General features: G+C 47.1%; 1 protein-coding gene across 8 annotated transcripts in view; it reads right to left on the bottom strand.

The window, feature by feature from the left end:
- Positions 1-12,565, bottom strand: part of PROM1 (prominin 1) — a 95,031-nt gene that overhangs the window by 40,227 nt on the left and 42,239 nt on the right. For all 8 annotated transcript variants that reach the window (XM_080668271.1, XM_080668273.1, XM_080668274.1 and 5 more), the window contains 2 exons: positions 3,158-3,278; positions 594-657 (listed from right to left, as the gene is read on the bottom strand). In XM_080668271.1, coding sequence (XP_080524397.1) covers positions 594-657; positions 3,158-3,278 — 185 coding nt within the window. The remainder of the gene's footprint in view (positions 1-593; positions 658-3,157; positions 3,279-12,565) is intronic.

Raw genomic sequence — 12,565 nt, 5'->3', positions numbered from 1 at the left:
CCATGAGGGGCTGCATAATTCTTTGCTGAGGAGGCTGTTTGTCCTGTGCATTGTGAGATTTGTAGTGGCATCCTTGGTCTCTACCAACAGAGGCCAGTCCCCCTGCCGACCCCCCTCACCCAGCTGGACAACCAGAAATGTCCCTGGATGTTGCCAAACGTGGCCGGGGGCATACAGCCCCAGGCTGAGAACCGGAGCTGCCTGTGGGCACGCAGGGAGGAGTAGCCCCCCCTTTACCCCCCTTCCCCACTGCTTCCAAAGCCCCCTGGCTTCTCTGGGGCCTATTTCTGTCTTCAACAAGAACCTGACAGAGACCCAGTCCCCCTGCTCATGGGCCATGGAGGACAGGCCCTTGTGACTACAACGAAATAAAAGCATTCTCACCAGAAAGGCTAGGTTTCCATCCTGAGCAACACACTGCAAACTGGCACTAACGCTGGGGAAGGACTTTTCTGTTTTCCCCTCCTTTCACACAGAAATGGTAGGAATAGCACAGTTCACCTGAGTCTGTGTTTTACGGGAGGTGGCCGTCACAACCTCCAGCCAAAACAAGCCCACACGAAACACTCGAGGCAACTGGCAATGTCACTTACTGTCCAGATCTGAGAAGGCCCTTTCCTTCGTGGTGGTGTACTGGGCCAGCACGTAGTTCATTTGCTAAAATAAAATAAATAAAATACAGATGATGTGTTACGGAACTGTATACCTGAAACCTCTATACTTTTATTAAACAAGGCCGCCCCAATAAATTCAGTAAAAATTAATAAAATAACATGAAACTGTCTCATCTAAAGTCCAAAACCACAATAAAAAAGAGATCTAACATACAAAAATTATCCCGAATCTGGCCGGTATGGCTCAGTGGTTGAGCATCAACCTATGAACCAGGAGGTCACAGGTTCAATTCCTGGTCAGGGCACATGCCCAGGTTTCGGGCTCCATCCCCAGTGTGGGGCTTGCAGGAGGCAGCCAATCAATGATTCTCTCTCATCATGGATGTTTCTACCTCTCTCTCCCTCTCCTTTCCCCTCTGAAATGAACAAAAATATTTTTTAAAAATCATCTCGAACTAGAACATTTTTAAAAAGGAAGTAGGTGCCAAAACCGGTTTGGCTCAGTGGATAGAGCATCGGCCTGCGGACTGAAAGGTCCCAGGTTCGATTCCGGTCATGGGCACATAACTTGGTTGCGGGCACATCCCCAGTAGGAGGTGTGCAGGAGGCAGCTGATCGATGTTTCTCTCTCATCGATGTTTCTAACTCTCTATCCCTCTTCCTTCCTCTCTGTAAAAAATCAATAAAATATATTTAAAATAAATAAAATAAATAAAATAAAATAAAAAGGAAATAGGTTCTTGGAGATGTTTACATTTTCTGACACCCAGACTTCTTAACAATACTCCACAGCGTGTTGGCTTAAGAAACATGATTCCTTATTTCTCAGGATGCCGGGCAGTGGCTCTGTGGCTGGTCGGGCGGAGACTGCGTGGCTGGGACACAGGGGCGGGCTACCCCCTCCACGTGGCCTCTCGTTTCCCAAGTGTCCAGCCTGGGTGTTTTCACTGTGGTCCAGGCAGTGAGAGAACAGGGCTGGAGGCTCAGGGCCGTGGGAAGCTTAAGCCCGACATCAGCACAAGGTCACGTCTGTCTGTCTGCTGAGTTCTTTTGGTCAAAGCAAGTCACGGAAGGCAGCCCAGGTTCGATGGGTGTGAACAGACCCACCTCTGGAAGGGAGGGATGGCAGAGAATCTGGGGCCACCAAGGCACCTGCCACACCAGGGCCCCTGTATCCAGGCCTGGTCCTGAGCTGCCTGTGCGGGCTGCTTGCTCTGCCGTCCTGGTGTGCTGGTGGCATCCCCACACCCTCAGCCCGTGCTGCTGCTGTGTTAAATAACTGCCGCCAACCTCCTCGGTGAAAACGTGTCCGTTTTTAACTTTTCATTCCTCCAGCTGCTAGAGTACGGGTAAACATCTCGTTGCTTGGGGCCAGGCATGGTTCCTCTGCAAAATGACTATACACTTTCTGCTCTGTTTTTTAAAGCCTTCTTTAACGCTCTTCATGTGTTTTGAAGTAGATACCCTTCCCCAAAAGTCCTAACAATTCACTACCCTCCCAAGTTTATGAAGGCAACCCCAACGTACACCAGCCATGACTGCTACGTATTTAATTTTGCCAACATTTTAGGAAAAAGGGGTTCACTCTGGGGTCTTTGGAGTGACAGGTGAAAATGTTATGAATTTTTATTCGCAGACTGGGGAAACGGAATGCTTCCCTCTGTGGAATGCTGTCAAGCGATGGATAAAATTAGCTTCTCTAATCTCAATATTTAAAAATGCCTGTGAGTTCCAGCCACGTATTTAAGAGCTAGTACAACATTGAACGTGAGCACCTTTCAGGCTGCACCCCAGGTGAAGAAGGCGTGCTGTATGAGGACACAGTGGGCTCCGCGGGCTCCTATGACCAAATCCAATGTGTGCGCGCTTCTCTCCAGCTGGGACCCTGAGCTCAGCGACGTATTTGCGGGCTAATGTCTGCTCAGACATTTTGTAAATCAGTGTTCTGAATAGGCAAGTCATCCATGTGTTACTGGGACATAGAAAAAAGGTGCCTTCGGGCCTCATGTTCCCGGTCCCCAAAGACAACGTGTGTGTGTGTGTGTGTGTGTGTGTGTGTGTGTGTGTGTGCAGGTGCACGTGTGGGTCCACTCCCTAATCTATATAGATATTAGCAAATGGCTATTTATAAAGAACAAAGCTTTCATGACAAAGGTAACTTCATGCAAAACAGTGGAGAGTTAACTACACTGCCAAAAAGTGAAGGATAATGGTACCCAAAGATTTTTTTTTCTATTAAAAAAAAAACACCATGAGACCCTTAGAATGGTTAAGCACTTTTATGATGTGTACTACTAGTACATTTTATGGTACCTTAATAAAATAAAATAAAATAAAATAAAATGACATCAGTTTAGAAATCATGCTTTTGAACTGTTTCAGACATCACGTGCTTGGCGTTTATTTCTTCACCTACAACATTAAAAGATGACACCCGTCTACATTGATTCGTGGGTTTCCAGAAGGTCTGAATGAGATTTCAAATAGACACAGGAACTCTGAAAGGCCCCGAACACCACGGGATACACAGACTGGGCTCTTACCGATCCAGTCTCGTTCAGGAGAGTCCTCAGGTCTCTGAAATTGCTGTCGGCCAGTTTATGGGTCTTTCTGATGTGAGTCGTGAGGTAGTTGTTTGCCGTGAAACCATAGATGATACCAATGCTGTGGGGAAAGCACAGGAGAAGGAAGAGCATGTCCGGGTGCCCGCGGTGGATGGCCAGGTGCAGGCAGCACGCTGACGGGGAGGGGCAGGGCCCTGGGCAGGGCCCCAGAGGGACAGGACCCTCCTTCCCAGGCAACCCCACCCTCCACTGCTGCAGCCTCCGGCCCTGGTCCCATGATCCACCCACCACCACCACCACATGGGTCGCAGAGCAGGGCCCCGTCTGCTCAGGGAAGACACAGAGCCAGGTAAGATGCACTGTCCTGGTAAATAGTGAATCGAATAAATGGAACCATGTTCATGATAAACTGTGAGGGAAACAGTAACTGACAAAGGGTACAAGGCAGCAGCGTGTGCAATAGTTGTGTTCCGTACAGACATGATTGCAGGTACACGCCCTCCCGTGCAGCACACACACACACACACACACACACACAAACACAAACACAACACACACACACACACACACACACACACACACACACACAAACACACACACATGCTTCTGCTCCCCCAAAGAAGACATCAGGCAAAATACCAAAAGGATAAGACCGCTTTGGGCTTTCTATCAGTTGCGGTTTCTCTAATTGTCTCTGTTAGTTTTTGTATTGTCTAGGTTGAAAAGAAACATGAGTCACTTTAGCCGTACAATGCTGTATAAAAGCTGTGAACAATGTACATGCCTTACCATGCCATTTTACATAAGCACAGAACCATGCAGAGTGATGCTGCTGAAAGTCGTGGTTATATTTGGGGAGAGGTAGATAATGATGTAATTGGTGTGTTCACTTCATAGAAACTCATGAATATGTATTTATGCCAGAGACACTTTTCATCGTGGAAAATAGCCTATCTAATAAAAGAGTAATATGCAAATTGACCGCACCTCCGCTACACCCATCAGCCACGCCCATCAGCCAATCAGGAGGGAATATGCAAATAAACCCAACCAAGATGGCTGCAGCCACAGAGAGCAGGAGGGATGCTTGGGTTTCCCTGGCAATGGAGGAAGCCAAGCTTTCCACCAGGCCTTGCCAGCCCAGGCCTCCACTCAATGCTACAAAGTTTCAATTATAGAAGATACATAAATTCCAACAGAAATGGTGGCAGCCATGGAGCTGGAAAGAGCAGGAGGCTAGGGTTGCCCGCGGCGATGGAGGAAGCCAAGCTTCTGCAGCCCTGGCCTGCTTTGGCCGTCGCTTAAGGCTACAAAGTTTCAATTATAGAATATACATAAATCCCAACAGAACTGGCTGCTGCCACGGAGCGAGCAGAAGGCTTGGCTCCAATCCAGGCTACAAAGTTTCAATTGTAAAAGATAAATAAATCCCAGATCCCAGGGCCTCTGCTTGGGTCGCCGGGGGGGCATGGCCGGTCTGCAAACCACCACAGGCCCCTCGCCCAGGCCGCCCCACACCCAAGGGAACCCCCACCCTGATCCAGGACACCCTTCAGGGCAAACCAGCTGGCCCTCACCCATGCACCAGACCTCTATCCTATCTAATAAAAGAGTAATATGCAGATTGACCATCACTCCAACACACAAGATGGCTGCCCCATGTGGTCAAAGATCCTGCCCCCATGTGGACACAAGATGGCCACCACAAGATGACTAGCAGGGGAGGGCAGTTGGGAGGGACCAGGCCTGCAAGGGAGGGCAGTTGTGGGCAATCAGGCCAGCAGGGGAGGGCAGTTGGGAGGGACCAGGCCTGCAAAGGAGGGCAGTTGGGGGCAATCAAGCCTGCTGGGGAGGGCAGTTAGGAGTGACCCGGCTGGCAGAGGAAGGAAGTTGGGGGTGACTGGGTCTGCAGGGAAGGGCAGTTGGGGGGGACCCAGGCCTGCCAGGGAGAGCAGTTGGGGGGTACCAGGCCTGCAGGGGAGGGCAGTTAGGGGTGACCAGGCCTGCAGGGGAAGGCAGTTAGGGGCAAACAGGCTGGCAGGGGAGCAGTTAGGTATCAATCAGGCTGGCAGGGGAGTGGTTAGGGGGTGATCAGGCTGGCAGGCAGAAGTGGTTAGGGGCAATCAGGAAGGCAAGCAGGTGAGCAGTTGGGAGCCAGCAGTCTTGGATTGTGATAGTGATGTCCGACTGCCCGTTTAGGCCCGATTCCAGTGGGATCAGGCCTAAATGGGCAGTCGGACATCCCTCGAGGGGTTCCAGATTGGAGAGGGTGCAGGCTGGGCTGAGGGACACTCCCCCCACACACTGTGCACGAATTCTGTGCACTGGGCCTCTAGTACTTCAATAAAGACTTCAAAAACACTATCTGAAAGGCTCCTCTACGTGAAAATACAACCCATTTTTCAAGCCAAAAAATGGTCTACATTTAATCATTCTGGGGGCTTTTAATGTTGACTAGTTACTAACAATCTCCTGACTTAAATTAACTGGACCAATCAGTTTGTTTTTATGTCAAAGCCTTAGTTAGAACATGGAAATGTCACATTTAAAAATGGCTAATTGCCTAGGCTTTGCTAAACTTAGCCACTAGGTGGCAGTAAAGAATTACATAAACATAACAACAGACCAATTTACCTACAGAAGTCAGGAACAAAACTGTTAAGTTTGCAACCATTCAAAACAGAAGGTAAGGATAGAACAAAGTCTTGATAGAACAAAGTTTTGCAAATAATAGGCAAACTTTGGGGAGAAAATTCTGATACAGAATATCAATACCCTGAGTCTTCACCAAAAGCAATGTCTCTGGCTTTATGCATTCATACATTTATAGGTAGGGTGGCCAGGTGTCCGTTTTTGCATCAAAAGTTCTGTGTTCCTAGGGGACCTCTCAGTCTTGGGAAAATGGAGACAGTCATTCACCCAATTTACAGTCATCATTCATTCCAAGGAGCATCCGTTCATTGCCGGTCTCACTTAAAACATTTCCCGATAGCAGTATCAGACAGGAGCATGAGGTTCCCCACTAACCCAAAAAAGTCTGTAATGCACAATATTGAACAATATTTCTCAGGTTTACTGAGTCCCAGTGGAATGTGTACTAGAGTTGAAACAAGATTTTGCGACTATTACCATTAACTCTTACTGTGTGAACTAGAGAAAGCCACTCTCCTTCTGTGAGCTTCAGTTGGTATCACAAAATTGAAAATTAGGTAAGTGCTTGTCAAGCCACAAGAGAGAGGGCTACTGGATGTCTATGAATTTTATTTTTAAGTGTGGGTTCGTGCTGATGGTAATCTTTAAATACACACACACACACTAGAGGCCCGATGCATGAAAATTCATGCACTGGGGATGGGGGTGGGGGTCCCTCAGACTGTCCTGCACCCTCTTGCAGTCTGGGACCTCTCAGTGGATGTCCACCTGCCAGCTTAGGCCCAATCCCCAGGGGATTGGGCCTAAGCTGGCAGTCAGACATCCCTCTCGCAGTCCGGAAGCCCTCAGGGATGTCCACCTGCTGGCTTAGGCCTGCTCCCTGCGATTAGTTGGCCACCTTTAGTGCTGCTGTGAAGGCGGGAGAGGCTCCCGCCGCCACCGCTGCGCTGGCCAGCCATGAGCTGGCTTCTGGCTGAGCGGCACTCCCCCTGTGGAAGTACACTGACCACCAGGGGGCAGCTCCTGTGTTGAGCGTCTTCTCCCTGGTGGTCAGTGCGCATCATAGCAACCAGTCGTTCTGGTTGTTCCGCTGTTAGGATCAATTTGCATATTACCTTTTATTAGATATACTATCTAATAAAAGGTAATATGCAAATTAACCATCACTCCACCACGCCCACAAGCCAATCAGGAGCAAATATGCAAATAAACCCAACCAAGATGGCTACCGCCACAGAGAGCAGGAGGGAGGCTTGGGTTTCCCTGGCGATGGAGGAAGCCAAGCTTTCAGCCTGCCCTTGCCGGCCTAGGCCTCCACTCAAGGCTACAAAGTTTCAATGATAGAAGATACATAAACCCAAACAGAAATGGCAGCAGCCACGGAGCTGGAAAGAGCAGAAAGCTAGGGTTGCCCCCGATGATGGAGGAAGCCAAGCTTTCTGCACACCCTGGCTGGCCCAGGCCTCCACTTAAGGCTACAAAGTTTCAATTATAGAAGATACATAAATCCCAACAGAAATGGCTGCCGCCATGAAGCGAGCAGAAGGCTTGGCTCCGCTCCAGGCTACAAAGTTTCAATTGTAGAAGATAAATAAACCCCAGATACCAGGGCCTCCACTTGGGTCGCCGGGGGGCGTGGCCGGCCTGCAAACCACCACAGGCCCCTCGCCCAGGCCGCCCCATGACCCAAGGGAACCCCCACCCTGATCCAGGACACCCTTCAGGGCAAACTAGCTGGCCCTCACCTGTGTACCAGGCCTCTATCCTAGCTAATAAAAGAGTAATATGCAGATTGACCATCACTCCAACACACAAGATGGCTGCCCTCACGTGGTCAAAGATCCTGCCCCATGTGGACACAAGATGGCCACCACAAGATGGCCAGCAAGGGAGGGCAGTTGGGAGGGACCAGGCCTACAAGGGAGGGCAGTTGTGGGCGATCAGGCCAGCAGGGGAGGGCAGCTGGGAGGGACCAGGCCTGAAAGGGAGGGCAGTTGGGGGCGATCAAGCCTGCAGGGAAGGGCAGTTAGGGGTGACTAAGCCGGCAGAGGAGGGAAGTTGGGGGCGACCAGGCCTGCAGGGAAAGGCAGTTGGGAGGGACCCAGGCCTGCAGGGGAGAGCAGTTGGGGGGAACCGGGCCTGCAGGGGAGGGCAGTTAGGGGTGACCAGGCCTGCAGGGGAGGGCAGTTAGGGGTGACCAGGCCTGCAGGGGAGAGCAGTTGGGGGCAAACAGGCTGGCAGGGGAGCAGTTAGGCATCAATCAGGCTGGCAGGGGAGTGGTTAGGGGGTGATCAGGCTGGCAGGCAGAAGCGGTTAGGGGCAATCAGGAAGGCAGGCAGGCGAGCAGTTGGGAGCCAGCAGTCCTGGATTGTGAGAGGGATGTCCAACTGCCCGTTTAGGCCCGATCCCACTGGGATTGGACATCCCTTGAGTGGTCCCAGATTGGAGAGGGTACAGGCTGGGCTGAGGGGCACACACCCCTGTGCATGAATTTCATGCACCGGGCCTCTAGTACATATATATATATTTATACTAGAGGCCCGATACACCAAATTCGTGCAAGGGGCTCGGCCCTCACCGCCGTGGCGGTTTGCCTCCGTGGCTTTGTCTGGAAGGTCGTCCGAAAGGATGTCTGGAAGGTCGTTCGGCTGTCCAGTCTAATTAGCATATTACACTTTTATTATTATAGATAGGTATATTCGGTGCCATTTGGAATGACCACCTTATCATCCATTTCCGTCAATCTCAAGTCTGCATTGGTATTTTATGAGACCTACTTAATACCATAGCAATAACAGTTAAGTGGTGCACTCATGCCAAATAAAGTCAAATGACCCAAAATAATGACTTTGGAGCAGCGTGGACAGAAGGCGAAAACAAGTTGAGTCATAACAATGTATTTGGAGCTTTACTTATCATGCCAAATTCCAAACATCCATGACAAGTCAGGTTCGTCACCTATATACACCTGCCCACGACATGATTTCCTACCGGGGCCCTTGCTGTCTCTCCCCAGCATGTCCAAATTATGTGTCATTCATCATGCTGCAGACCCATTGTGCCATATAAGAAGTCAAAGAGGACTTGAGAAACAATAGCAAGTCCAAGTCCTCTTGGCTTTCACTGGCCCCCGACCCCCATGGAACCTGGAACTCCCAGAGGACTCCTTTGAAATTCTGATGGTGTTTCTCACTTCATACTCTGTTTTGTCTTTATTTTTACCTCTGCTTAATCTCTCTAAAAAGCGATGAAAACTGCTTTGTCAATTTTACATAACACGGGGGTCTCTGACCTGTGATGGGTGCTCAGTGAAGGTGGTTTTAGAGACTGGACTTTGTTTCATTTGGTCCATTTAGAAGATTAGCCATAGGTCTGGAGAGTCCAAGTCAGAAACTGCCTTTGATCCTTTATTGACTAAACACCTTTACTTACAAGGTCATCAATCAGTAAAACGAGTTGCAATATGACACTGAATTTCAATGCAGTATTTCAAAAGACCCACATTTCTGCTGATCAATTATGGATCCAATTAAAATGAAAGCACTGGTCATTTTTAAAAAACTGGACTAAACAGAACTCTGGAATAGAATTCAGCAACTGTCAAAGCTGATTTTTAGACCCATGCCACACTGTAAATTTTACATTTAAATTAAGCATGGGAAATTCAGATGCCTACCTGGGCAGGCAGGAAGCAGGAAGGCAAGGAGTGTGGCAGAGACCTTTGGGAGCTAAAGGTGGAGGGTGGGGATGGGGCAGCTGCCCTGCAGCCCTATCACGTGCCCCCAAGATGGCAGACCAGTACTGCCAGATCTTCCCCCAAAACGTAGAAATCTGTATTATTATGTAAAATTATCCCATTTTAAATATTAGCAACTATTTAAAGAAAAAGAAACTTTGAATACCAGGAAAAACAACTGGTTTCCATTTGTAATCTCTAATTTGAAACTTCTATCTAAACACAGAAGCTATCAAAACATGCACTTTTTTATGCAGTACAATAAAATCTCTTGAAATGTTTAACAGAAGATAGACATACTACTTTTTATGGCAAATTAGCATTATATCTTCTGAATTTTGTAATGGACAGACCGATTTTGTCACATACACACTTAAAAGCAAATACTTAAAGCTTTTAAAGAGTAAGGCCACACCTTTGAAACTCATAGTAATTTTTTTTTTCTACCAATTTCCACTGGCTTAATGAAATTAGCCAATGAAAGCCAAGTCAATGTTTTCAGCCTGTAACTGATCTCTTATTTTTTAAAGATCATTATTAAATTTAAAATGTAAATAACTAGCCTTCTCATTCACGTTAAGAAGAGTCTCGTGATTTTCAGACATGCTAGTTCAATTTCTTTCCTGGAACCTTGTGGCCTCCGAGCCAGATCTGGCAGTCACATCCTTATGAAAAATGCACTTTGAGAAACAGCCATCTTCCTGAAAGTGACTGGGACTCCATTTTCACCACGGTAATCCGCAAGAGCTGATTTATCACACTCGGAAACTTAGACGTGTCCTGGAGAAATACAGGCCTGGGTGCACCATTTGGTTGTCTATAACCTTTCTTGAAATTCTGAAAAATGCAGCGATGACAAGCACAAGGGAAGGAAAGAAGGGGGAAACTTGGCTTTGTCTGCAGCGAGGCACATCTGCTTAAACAGTTTGCAGCGAGAGGTGGAAATTCCATCTCTGGCTGATGGTCACACAGACTTACGTAAACACATGTCGGCCTGTGTGGAATTCTAGCACGCCTTTGTAAAAACTCACACACAGGGGGAAGCTCACCACATATATTCCATATTACTAGGGGTTCCTTCTCCTTGACACCTATCCCTTTCTCAATTAAAAAAGAAAAAAATACCTAATATTTTTTAAATAAAAAAAGGTGGATGAAAAATTAAGAGCACTCAAGACTAATGTGCAAACCAACTCCATTTTTAATTGTAACACTTCCTATACAGACACAAAATAGAATTGAACCTGATAAAAGGCAAGTAAACGACCATGCTGGGGTTTCTGAATTTTTTAAAAAATCACATAGAAAGATTAATGATCAGCAGTACCTGTCTCTGCTGAGGCCATGTAGGCCTGTGGCTAACAGCTGCTTCTCAGTCCTTTTCTGCCTCCTGCTTTTGTTTACATGCCTTCCCCTCGCATCTCATCTTGTGCTGTTGGGACGTACTTTCCTCTCCTTCCTACCTAATCATAATGCAGAAATCTTTGGACCCCCCTGGTCTCCACGCTTCTGGGGTAACTCTGATTGCTCATAAATAACACATAGCTATTATTCAACTCACGGCGCTGAAGAGACTTGCAAACTGAAAGGGGTTTTAAAAGGAAGACATCAAAATAGCTTTTTTAGATTTAAACACTCAAGGCAAAGAAGTTTAAACTTCTAGTCTGTACTTTGTTAAACAAAACTATCTCAAATACTACTTTTCTGTTTATAATTCATATATAAATTCAATGTGTTCTGTGAAATAAAAGTTTTAAAAATGTCACTTAGCCCCAAGTAATTGGGCCTCCTTGGAATTCTCAAACTTAATTCATCCCAGAAGGCTGTTCAAGAAGCGATTTGTTTGAACTCCGAATCATTTCGTCCCCCCATTAGGAATAATGTAAATTGAATTAATCTGTTCCAGATCCCCAAATGATTCCCTGTTGTAACCTTTCTTATATACAGTACATGACTAATGTACTGTTTAAGCTACAAATATACACTTCTTTTCTGAAATTTATTGAACCACCCCCTACTAGCCGTAACTGAATTTTTCATACATCACTGTCTCTGAAATACTATCACACTATCTATCACCTGCTAACTGCTGTTCTTTTATCCAATCAGCAACAGTTTTCCTACCTATTCAGTTGCCTGGGATTGTTGTTTTGTGAGCACCTTCACACCCTTAGCAACATTAGCGCTCTTGATGGCCTCTTTATATTTTAAAATTATGCCAATCATGGGTTAGCAAAAACAAACAAACAAAAAAACCATTCTCTCCTTTGTTTGTTTTCAAACAAACATGAAAGGGTTGTCAGGTTGAAAGCTGAAGTTTTGGTTGACAACCAAGACATTTTTTCTGTGAACAACTTGATCGAGAACCGAATTGTTTGAGATGGCAGACTTCGAGAACCGATGTCTGACTGTACTTGATTTCTGTGGCTGGCAGGCTGGTTGAATGAATGAGGAAATGTGAATGACGAATGAATATCACAACCAGGGAAGGCAGGGGACGGCCAGTGTCACAGAGCACATTCCTCAGCTGAGGAATCTGATTTAAACTCTTAACAAAACGTCACCATCCTAAAATAAAAGCAGGGTACTTCAGATCTGCTAGTCAGTTTGAAAACTTTCAGCAGTACAAACCACAGAAGGAACATCCTAAATTGCGACGTGTGCTCCAGACTTCAAGAGAGGGTAGAAGCTTAATTGCAAATTTAAGAAACTAGATATATTGTTAGAAAGTTAATTCCATTCTCCAATTGCAAAATTCGGGGACTGTGCCCATCTTTTAAGATCTCCTTGGACATCCCAATCAACTAGCAAATACTTGCTCTGCTTCCCGCAGGCTGCCTGTCCCCAGTAGCTATTTAAGAGAAGGGAGATGGCTCAGTGGTTGAGCATGGACCTAAGAACCAGGAGGTCACATTTCGATTCCCAGTCAGGGCACATGCCTGGGTTGTGGGCTCAATTCCCAGTAGGAAGTGTGCAGGAGGCAGCCAATCCATGATTCT

The sequence above is a fragment of the Plecotus auritus genome (genome assembly GCF_963455305.1).
Source record: "Plecotus auritus genome assembly, chromosome: 1".
NCBI classification, from domain to species: Eukaryota; Metazoa; Chordata; class Mammalia; order Chiroptera; family Vespertilionidae; genus Plecotus; species Plecotus auritus.
This window is presented reverse-complemented; position numbering and strand designations above follow the sequence as displayed.